An 11,704-nucleotide genomic window follows, 5' to 3' on the forward strand; every position below is an offset into this window, starting at 1 on the left:
GAAGTGGGTTCCATGGGCCATATACTGAATTTCCTTTTCTCCTTCTGTACTTTCTTATGATCATTTTGTGCCACTGGTGTTAACATATTGCGAATTGAATTGTGTATTACTCTCCCTGTCCAATTTTATCATCTCCCCTCCTAAAAGCACTGGCTCATGTTGGCGAGCAGTATCAGGGAAGCCAGTACCTCATCACACACAAGTCTAGATAGTGAATGTCAGCAGGCAATTCAACCAAGGGGTGTATCATAGCCAAGCTGGAACCTGCCCTCATTCAACATGAACACACATACATTTCCCAGTAAAGCCATGGACAGTGACCAACCTTGGCTACTTTTCTTCTCCCCTTAGCCCAGGAGTCCTTTGGCCAATTACAGTGCCCCAACATCCATCCTATCCGAAGTCTGCTTGACTGGGCACAGCGTGGGGAATGAACCTGGAACATTCCAGGTCTGTGTGACTCAGTATCGAACCAGGCAGTGCAATTACTCACTGGGCCAGTAGGGGAGCTGTAGGTGATTTTTTTTCAAACAGCAGATTAGTGTGAAATAAATTATACAATATACATTTTATGCAAATAAGCAAAACAGAAGGTTGAATTTAATCACTGATTTGTATAAAAAGTGTTGTATGTTCTTGGACAATATTCACGGAAAAAGTATTCTAATAGCCCTCTACTCCCATCGTTCATATTATCCTGTTTCCCAGAGCTTAGAAAATTCCAAATATGTGCTCCATACGTATCTGAGAAAGTAGCTTTGATATTGTCCAGCGTCCAATGTTCAAAGTATTTTTCCCAATCTGTGCATGGAATTGGATAGAAAAACTTTGAAGGCAGGTAGGAAATGTCTTTGCACTTTGCATCAATAAATTCGTCAAGGTCTTCTGTTTTACACCAGCGTCTCAATACACGGCTCATTAGCAGAGGGCCTTGTTGACCCCAAATTGTACCCTCATAATTCTTGACGTAATCTTCCATGCAGTCCTGTGTGAAGTTGTGGTGCCGGCTCAGTCCCAGAGCTGCTCCATTGGCAAGATTTTCCTGTTGGGCGCAGATGAAGTTTGTGAAACGCAATGGTTTTAAGGATATGATGTCCGTGTCCAGGTAGATGCCACCGTATTTCCACAGGAGAGCTAGCCTACAGGCATCTGAGAGCACATGAATCCAGTAGGTTTCCAAATCTGGGTCTACCTGTGTTATACAGAATTAAAGGTGATCAATTGTAAAGTGTTCCCTCCTCCATTGCCCATCGCTACCCAGCTTTTTCCCCCTTTTGCTTGTTTACCCCTCTTGTTCTTTAAAATCATCAAAGAGAAGTCTGAAACTATATTCCAAGTGAACAAGTTATTTACAACATAAAAACACTGCTGAATCAATCATTTGCTGCTCCCCAGCTCCCACTGTGGCCGCTGCTAAACTTATATAGAAGTAAAATTGCTCAATCTGTTCTCCAGATGGCTCCACATTGGGAATCGATGTATAAGTTTGCTTCAGTCACCTTTCACTTGCCAGATGAAATGATGAGGAGGACAGGGAGGTGACCTGTCTCAAACTTTCTACCAATCTCACTCTCTCACCAGTCAATAGATGTGTGAAAGCAGTCTGGATGGATTCACTCCGCAGTTTTCCCCTCTCACTCCATGGAGAAGGCCTCAGACTCTGCTGAATACATCTAATGAACTCTCCCATATTCAGTGAGGAGTCTCACATTTGAGGTCATGGTCTCCTGCCCTCAGGATCACAATCTCATGTGTTTTCTCTTTATTATAGCGAGGATACGGAAGGAGGCTATCCCAGCATCCATCGTGCTAGTGAAAGCAGACAATTACTATTAATCAATGTTGACAGCTCTGTTAATAGCCCAGTGAAGTGCTGAAGTTTCCATGTTGGGAATCCCGTTAGTCCATTTCCTACTGCTCCTGGTGTATAATGTTGATATACCAATTCATACTTTTGAAAAGAAGCAGTTCAATTTTAAGGCTGGGTTATTCTCTTTGCTTTATTAATGTCTGTTTAATTTATCTTCCTTTATTTATAAGAATCTTGTTTAGAATTTTAGCAGTACATTGTATTCATTGTACAGTAATAGAGCTGCTCAGGCACCAGCAGCGGATTGCTCATTAATGTTGGTCTGTTTCGAAACAACATAAACTTCTATGGTTCTGTGCAATACTTTAGGGAGACAGCAGGGCAGTGGGATTAGTGTTGTTTTGGTCCAGCAAAGGGCTGGCACAGACAGGATGGGCTGAATGGGCTCCTTCTGTTCTGTAAACCTCTATGGTCCTATGATTCTATGGCTGAGAATTTCCTCGGAGCTGCTCCCACTCCACCGCCTAAACATCACCGGACGTGTGGCAGAAACCCCATTTAAATCCCTGGCTTCCAGCTCTCTTGTACAAATGTGGTAAAATGGTACACAGCCCATTCCCATCGTCATGGAGACACAGGATAACTTCTGTGGCTCTCCAAGGTTTGGAGTCTTGGAGCAAGTGAAGGAGACGGAGAAAGTGAAACATAGAGAACAAAAAAGAGAAAGGTGTCCAGTTAGAAACTGTGTGAGGGGCAGACATACAGCAGACAACATTGGAACATAGGAACATAGGAACAGGAGTAGGCCATTCAGCCCCTCATGCCTGCTCCGCCATTTGATAAGATCATGGCTGGTCTGTGATCTAACTCCATATACCCGCCTTTGGCCCATATCCCTTAATACCTTTGGTTGCCAAAAAGCTATCTATCTCAGATTTAAATTTAGCAATTGAGCTAGTATCAATTGCCATTTGCGGAAGAGAATTCCAAACTTCTACCACCCTTTGTGTGTAGAAATGTTTTCTAATCTCACTCCTGAAAGGTCTGGCTCTAATTTTTAGACTGTGCCCCCTACTCCTAGAATCCCCAACCAGCGGAAATAGTTTCTCTCTATCCACCCTCTCCGTTCCCCTTAATATCCTATAAACTTCGATCAGATCACCCCTTAACCTTCGAAACTCCAGAGAATACAACCACAATTTGTGTAATCTCTCCTCGTAACGTAATCCTTGAAGTCCGGGTATCATTCTAGTAAATCTACGCTGCACTCCCTCCAAGGCCAACATGTCCTTCCGAAGGTGCGGTGCCCAGAACTGCTCACAGTACTCCAGGTGCGGTCTAACCAGGGTTTTGTATAGCTGCAGCATAACTTCTGCCCCCTTGTACTCTAGTCCTCTAGATATAAAGGCCAGTTTTCCATTAGCCTTCTTGATTATTTTCTGCACCTGTTCATGACACTTCAATGATCTATGTACCTGAATCCCTCAGTCCCTTTGGACATCCACTGTTTTTAACTTTTTACCATTTAGAAAGTACCCTGTTCTATCCTTTTTTGATCCAAAGTAGATGACCTCACATTTGTCTACATTGAATTCCATCTGCCACAGTTTTGCCCATTCACCTAATCTATCAATATCCCTTTGTAATTTTATGTTTTCATCTACACTGCTTACAATGCCACCTGTCATCGGCAAACAGAAAGAAACAAAGGCGTTCAGTGAGAGAGAGAGACAAGGTGATCCGAGAACGATAGAAATTGTGTGAGGGGCATACCTAGAGATTAGCAGACTTACAGGCAAGAAGAGTCAGAGGCTCCGATTTTAACCTAACGCACCTGATGGGAGTGGGGCCCGATTCGGTCGGAAGTCTGATTTATAGCCCGCCTGGTTTTACGCTCCATCGACTTCAATATAATCGGTTGAGATGAATACCGAGTGTCCGACCCAAACCCGTCCTGTTCCCGCCAGTGGGTTAGGTTAAAATTGGGGCTAGAGCCAAGGAGAAACACAGACAAAGGGAGAGTGAGAATGAGAGTTGCAGACAAGCCCAGGGATACAGAGACATCTGTGTGTCTCTGCACAGAACTGTGTGAGAGGCACAGGGAGAAAGAGGAAGAAAGAATGAAAGACAAGTGCAAAGATAAGAGGGAGAATGAGGCAAAAAGAATTAGAAAGTGGAAGATAACTAGAGAGACAGATACAGAAAAGAAGACTTTTTTTCTACTTTTTTCTTGGAGATCAATTTCTTTGTATAATACCTGGTATAACATTGCTGTCTTCATAAAACTGTATCCAACTTACCAGGAATAGCATCAATGCCTTTAAGGGGAAGCTAGATAAGTACGAGGGAGAAAGGAATAGAAGGATACACTGATAGGGTGAGATGAAGAAAAGAGGAGTGTGGTATGGAGCATTAACACCAGCAGAGGGCTGAATGGCCTGTTTCTGTGCTGTAATTTCTATGTAATTCGATGTAATTCTATGAGCAATGCCATTCGAGATCAGTTTCTTTATATAATACATGGTCGAACACTGTTGTCTTCATAAAACTCTATCCAATTTACCATGAGCAATCCCACAGAAATCCATTTGTATTAAATAAATATTTTGAGACGTAGTCACTAAAGAGTTAACCAATAATTTAGAGGTTTTTGAAGTCAGTGTGCAAGAGATATTTAATAATTTATGGAGATTGAAGAATGACAATTCCTTGGATCAGATGGCATAATCCTAGGGATCTAAAGGAGATTACGGAGCAAATTTTCAGGCTACCGTGTATTGTCCCGAAGAAATCATTGAGCACTGATGAGGTTTCATTGTTCTAATTACAAGCAAACATTGTGCTGAATTTTAAAAGGCGAGGGTGGGGAAAGACCGGGGTGGGGAAAGGAGAGGGTGAGGGAAGGCGGGGGTGAGGAAAGGAGAGGGTGGGGAAAGGGGAGGGTGGGGAAAGGCAGGGGTGGAGAAAGGGGAGGGTGGGAAAGGCGGGGGTGGGAAAAGGTGGAGGTGCAGAGAGCGTTTTTCAAACCAATGTGATGAGGGCGGAAAGCCAACACCAGGATCTCCAATGGAGCACATGGTCGTTCTTCATCTTTGGCTTTTCCTCAACTTTTATAAACAAAAAAAATCCTCTTTACTCAATTCAAGGACGATTACAGCTGTGTACAGAACCAAGAGTTTGATCTGTCAGCTGAAAAGGTCTCAGCAATTCCTTACCTTTTGATACCAGTCATCCAAAGGGGTATTTTCGAAGAGTGTTTTGAGCTTCAAGGGTAATAGGATGACGTTTTTCATTGATTGAAGAGTTTGGAAGATCATGTATTGATCTGGGTAATCTGATAAATTCCCATTGAAACCTCTCATGAAATAATAAATGGGTTTCTCGGGATTTGCTCGGGCTGCTGACTCCACCGAGCAAACGGACAGCGGCGAGAGCTCCACTTTATCGGTGGAATCTACAAACATGAGCCCGGGGGTTGCGTCCGGTCTGGGATAATCAATATCAGATTGAACCATCGTTTGTTGATAGCCGATGATGAATTTAAATTGTTTGTAGAGGATAGCACAAGTAAACAGAAAGACGGTGAGCAGGCATAGTCTCTTCAGGTTTTTCATGGCTTCCAACTCTTCCTCGGTGAAAGCTGTGAAAAAGACAAAGATCTGCTTTACTAAGAATCAAAACAAAATTAGAATGGATTAAACTGGCAGTGAGAAAGTCTGGACTGAGAAAAGCCCCTTCAGTCCATGAAGCCCACTCTTTCCAGTCCATGTCTTATTGTATCATGGACTTCCTTCCCCTGTCACACCTCCTATTGGTCTCCTACTTTAAGAACCCCTAAATTCCGTCCCCTGTCTCCCTGGGATGCTGTTAATATCCGTCTAACCCTCACGCTCCCGTTTTCAACAGCTATTGACCGAGCTCCCTCTAAAGGTGTCAATCACCCCAAATCAACCACCTACTCCTGTGGTAAAGAAATGTTTTCTTAAACTGTAACCTTGCTCGAGACTTGTGAATTTTGTTCTTGGGTCTACAATGCTCATTATCTGACCTAAATAACTCCTGTACTTCAACTTCATTTATATATTTCAATCATTTTAAAGATTTGTCTCCCTCCAGTCTTCTTTTCTCCAACAGAAATAAACTTGGTTGCTTGGCCTTTCATAACCTAGACTACAAAAGCTTGGAATCATCCCACGGACCCTTCTCTGAAACCTGCTACAGATACTCCAGAGCTGACTTCACCATTGATCTGTACAGCGTCAGAATAACTTGTAATTCCATGATCTCCAGATGCTCATTAGTACCTATTTGCCTTAATGCACATGGACCAGATACTCTCACAGTAGAATCAATTATCACTCCCAAATCATTTTCCTTTTCATTTATTGCCAACAGAAGTTTACTGTTATACTGTCATGTTCCGATTTTTTATAACCACCTTCTCATCAATATATTTGGCCCAAGTCTGTTCTAACACAACCAATCTGCTTTCTACTTGTCATCTATTCATATAGCTTCATGTCATCAGTTAAAGTAAAAACACAATCACTTATTTGTATATCAGTCACAGAGATCTGGGAAGAATAGGGATCCTAGGACAGATACCTGTGGAACATCACTGGTTACTTTTTCCAAGTGGGACATTTTCAATCTATCACCACCCCTTGTCTTCTATTGTTAAGTTAATTCTTAATCCATCTGGACAATCAGTCATCTCTTCCATGAATCTTAACCTTCTCTATAAGTCTCACATGAGGAACTTTGTCAAATGCCTTTTGAAAATCCAAATAAACAATATCTACTGGATTCCCCTTGTCTCACTATTTTTGTTACACCTCAAAGAATTCCAGTAGGTTGTAAGGCATAACCTATTACATGTAAAACCATGCTGGCTGCTCCATATGGTGCCTGTACTCTGTAGCTTTCATTTATAGCATCCTGTAGAATGCTCTTGAACACTTTTCCCACTACAGATGTTGGGCTAACTGGCCTGTAATTACCAGATTTGTGCCTTGTGTCTTTTTTGAATATTGGAACTACATTTGCCATCCTCTTGTCATCAGTTACTGCTCCGATACTTACAGAACTCTACAAATAACAACCAGGTGCAGGAAATCCCCAAGACTGAAAAGATAGCACAGTGATTAGTCCTCTCAATTTTCCTCTCCTGTTCTCTCAAAACTCTAAATACACCATCCTTCATCCTCCTCTTGTGTTGAAATCAAAACTCATTACCCATTCCCTACTCTAAAGGGCCATTCACTGACACTAAACTTGTGTATTGTAAATGCAGAGTTATGGTCTGACTTACTCTGCAGCAAGGCGGAATGAGATTTCTCCTGCAGGAATTAGACTAATTTGTTAAACCGGTCTTTAAAGTATATGTTTATATTTTGGTTCCAAGTTCTCAATGAAGAGACTCCACCACAGAGTTCTTTCTAATAGGCATTATTGGTAAGTCACAGATTCAGTAGTGAAACAGACCACAGGGTAACATCTTGTATACAAGCTAATCTTCATTAGACCAAAAGGAACAATTCATACATTACTGATCTGGGAAATACCAATAGTCTGTTAACCTGGACCAATTCTATCTTACATGGTTTATTCCCAGGACTGTACTCACCAGAGCTGCTCAAAGTCTCACTATTTAAACTCTAAGTTCCCAGCTATACAGGACCACTGGCACATCTATGCATTACATAATTATACCAACAGAGTTAAAAGCAATTCCATATAAGAAGTAACTAATGAACAAACATGCACCATATCTACAGTTCAGTTCATGAGCTTAATTCCTGACTCGTGAGCAAATATGTATCTATCTGCAGTACAGTTGGCAATATCACTACAATTCCTTATTCCTGTTATGCTATCACATGGCACTTTCTTCCCACTGCAGGATGACGCCTTGGGTGAATGTCAGAGACTAAGATGAAAAGGGTTAATCTGGGATATTGCAGCAGGCCTGATTGATTCACCAAAGAGACTTGTTGGTGTAATATTGCTGTGCTTTGTTTTTTTATTATTGTATCTGTGTAACTCTGTGAAAGTTTAGCTTTTCAGTTAAGAAAAATAATAATGTAATTTATGTAGTTTTAAACTATAATATTTTGAAATTAGGAAGAAAAAGGAGGCCACATACCGCTTGGTTAATAAGAGTGTAAATGGGATAGAGGAGCAAAGGGACCTCGGAGTATTGATACACAAATCATTAAAAATAGGCCATAAAAAAGCAAACCAAGCACTGGGGTTCATTTCTAGAGGGATAGAATTAAAAAGTAGAGAAGTTATGTGAAACTTGTATAGAACCTTGGTTAGACCACACTTGGAGTACTGTGCACAGTTCTGGCCTCCACATCATAAAAAGGAGAGTGAGGCATTGGAGAAGGTGCAAAAAATATTCACAAGGATGATATCAGAACTGAGAGGATACACTTATCAGGAAAGGTCGAACAGGCTGGGCTCTTTTCTCTAAATAGAAAAGGGGTGACCTGATAGAGGTCTTTAAGATAATGAAAGGGTTTGATAGGGTAGATGTAGAGAAGATTTTCCACTTGTGGGGGAGACTAGAACTAGGGGCCATAAATATAAGACAGCTGCTAATAAATCCAATAGGGAATTCAGGAGAAACTTCTTTACCCAAAGAGTGGTAAGAATGTGGAACACGCTACCACAAGGAGTGCTTGAGGCGAATAGCATAGATGCATTTAAAGGGGAAACTAGATAAACACATGAGAGAGAAAGGAATGGAAGGGTATTCTGATAAGGTTAGATGAAGTAGGGAGGGAGGAGGCTCTTGTGCAGCATAGACCAGTTGGGCCGAATGGCCTGTTTCTGTGCTGTAGACTAGGTGTAACTCGATGTAACTCGATGAAATAGCTAATCAATGTCTATAATGTTTGGAATAAAGCCTGTATGAGAAAAAAATCAGATAGTGTGCAAATGCCTGTGTGGGAAATGCTGAGGTTGTATCTTGGCAAGTGGTCCGTGGACATGTTCGTTGGAGGTCTCCTAAAGTTGAATATCCTTCAGAAAGGGAAAGAATATGCCGGGCGAAAGATAGCTGATATCCACCAGTGCTAAATGCAAGGACAACAGCAGCAAAAGAGATGCCACCTGCTCGGACAAGTGTAATAAAGTTCATGTGAAAACTGAGAAATAAAATGGAGTTGCAGTGATAAGAAAGGCTATAAAGGGAGAGAGTCTGCACTCAGACGAGGAACTACGGTGAATCCTCCACAGAAGAAAGAAGTTGGCATAGTTCCCGGGACAGAGATAATGGGGCAGAACTTGCTCCCAAAATAACGGAGGAGCTCAACAGCGCTCTCCGTTTTTAATGGCGAATTGAAGGAACAAGTCCCCACGTTTGCACATGGGCTGTAAAACGCGGAAATCGTGAACTCGCTAGTGATTTGACAGCTTCGTATTAAAGGGCCATCGCACGCTACAATCAGGGAAATCACAGAAAAATCGCAAACTTGCTCATCCGCCCAGCTGGAAAGTAACTAATTACGCCACCAAACAGCTTAAAAATACCAGGTCTAAACCAAGTTTTAAAAGTGCGGTTAGTCTTAATGACTGCTAAACAACTAAAAATTAAATTTTAAAAATGTGGAGTCTTATATTACTCATTATTTTAATAGTTTCTGGTCATTAAAATAAAAATTTCAAATTAAAAAATTATTATTTTTTTACTTTTCCCTTCTGTCTCTTTAATTTCAATTATTTCTTTGGCTTTTTATAAAGAAAAATTAAATTTTTATTTACAATGACTTCCAGAATAGTAACTTTAAATGAATGAAGTCTGCTTGCCTTTTTGTGGGCGAGACTTCTCTTCCTGACACATTCTGTGGGCCTGTCTTCTATGCGCGTCAACTTACACTGCTCAGAGGCTGAGTTGATAACGCACAATTTTTTAAAAGTTCAGAATCAAGCAAGTCGACGCCACAGAGCCCGCAGTAAGTACTTTCATTAATTTAATTCACAGGAGCTGCGGCAAGTGTCGCCACACCACTCTACGCACACTCTGGCCCAATCACTGTGTCCTGTTGGGAAGGTTGCTCCATAGCGGGAATGTAGCATGGTGTCCTCTTATTGCTATGGTCATGTTATTGCTTTCCTGGTACTTTAAGTCTGTCATAAATAAAGATTAAATTGACTTTTAAAAATATATGTGTAGTCGTGTCTGTTTCGACAGGCCTGAACCCAAATTATCATTTGACAAACACAGTTAATTACTGTCCAACCAAGTGAATCTGCTGACCACAAATCTGGTGCTTCTACACAGGGAGTCTGACTCTACTTTGTTCCAGTGTCAGATCAGGCTCCAACTGATTTCAGGCTGCACGCCCACTATAGCTATAGCATTGGTAAGAAGCGAGACCACTTTGTACTGACACTATAGTTGTAGTGTAAATGACAGCCGAACTCAACTTTCCAAGGGCAACCTCATCTTGTGGACTGGCAGAAACCACTGACACATGTCATGGGGAATCTCAGGATTGTAGTATAAAGGGTAACGGGGCTGCCAAGGAGGAAACAACCTCTTAAGCTCGCTCACCAATCTCCTTCCTGGAAAAAGAGAGGATTCACATTTTAATAGACGCTGAAGCTTGGTGATGTGATGCTTGGTACCCACAGTACTGGTGACTCATATTGGGTGCTGAGGCCTTCATGAGAACCCATGGCCCATGGCAATGGCTAAAGACGTGGTGCCAAGACCCTGCGCCCTACGTGTGTGCTAATTTCATTAAGGTGTCAAAAGAAGTTAATGAGGTACTTGGCTTATAATAAGGTCACAGTGCCTGAACAGAGGCCATACAAACAGACACTGAGTGATTGGACTATTCAGCCATATTGGCTCCTGTTCCTTAAAGGGGAGTCTGCTTGTTAGTTGCGTCAAGTATCCGCATGTTGCCCCAGTGATCTCATTCATTACTTCACGGTGACCTTGGTTTCACTACTGCAGCCATTCACTTCTCTTAAAGCTGCAGTCCATCTGTGGGCATTAGCCAGGTTCTCCCCAATAGGGACTAAGGGTATCCTGCTACACATCCCTCTCCATATATAAAGAAGAAAGGACAGGATGAGAGGAAGGGGGCCTAGGTATCTAAGATGATTGCAACCTGTTGTGTCTTACTCAGCCCTGCCCTGCAAAAGGTCATTGACAATGAAAGAAGTGGAGAAGAAGAGAAGCTGCCTCAACCAGTGGCAGAAGATGACCCCAGCCATCAGGCACTTGTCTGTGAACTGGATCCTCCCCCTCCACTTCAAGTTCCTCTCCAGTTTCTCCAAGATGTCCTTTACCCTTGCACCAAGTCTGTGAGTCAGTGAACATCCAGCATGCAGCTACCTTGTGTTGGCTGCATCCTTGGTGTTTGTCCATTACCACATTTGAGGGCCACGGGTCAATGCATTGCCATGGCAGCAACACAGAACGCAATGCAAAAACATGGCCATGCCTGCGCATTTGGAAAGTAAGTGGACAATTGCCAGAGTGCTGTGCATTCATCCTTTGTCATGCTCTGCCAAGCTTACAGTGAGATGCTGCTAAGTTGTATTTTAAGACAATATTGTAAAATTTAACATAGTGTCCGCAGAACTTACCTTGGCAGCTTTTTAGAGACCAGTACATTTTTTCCTTGCCGACTCCTAGAATCTGGTCAGAGGTGGGATAGCGTTCACTCTTTCTGTTATCGGCATCCAAGCTACCGAGATTTGCACCTGTTCTTGATCATTCAGATCTGCTTTACACTATTACACGGAATCTGGTGCTGGTTTGTTGCTGAGGAACATTCACTGAAAATATTAATAACTAAACATCATGAGGCACAATAGTGAAATGAAATAAGCTTTCATTTTAAAGTCAGACTTTTTGATCCAGTTTACATT

At 42.0% G+C, this 11,704-nt stretch overlaps 1 protein-coding gene across 1 annotated transcript; it reads right to left on the reverse strand.

Annotated features, from left to right (window-relative positions):
• Positions 1–604: 604 nt before the first annotated feature.
• On the reverse strand, positions 605–11,447 carry LOC137331168 (lactosylceramide 4-alpha-galactosyltransferase-like). The gene is made up of 3 exons (XM_067994767.1): positions 11,420–11,447; positions 5,026–5,450; positions 605–1,192 (listed from the first exon to the last, which is right to left on the reverse strand). Exons 1-3 carry the CDS (start codon positions 11,445–11,447, stop codon positions 605–607), a joined length of 1,041 nt encoding a protein of 346 aa, XP_067850868.1.
• Between the last annotated feature and the right edge of the window lie 257 nt (positions 11,448–11,704).

Source organism: Heptranchias perlo, chromosome 13 (assembly GCF_035084215.1).
Source record: "Heptranchias perlo isolate sHepPer1 chromosome 13, sHepPer1.hap1, whole genome shotgun sequence".
Classification (NCBI taxonomy): Eukaryota; Metazoa; Chordata; class Chondrichthyes; order Hexanchiformes; family Hexanchidae; genus Heptranchias; species Heptranchias perlo.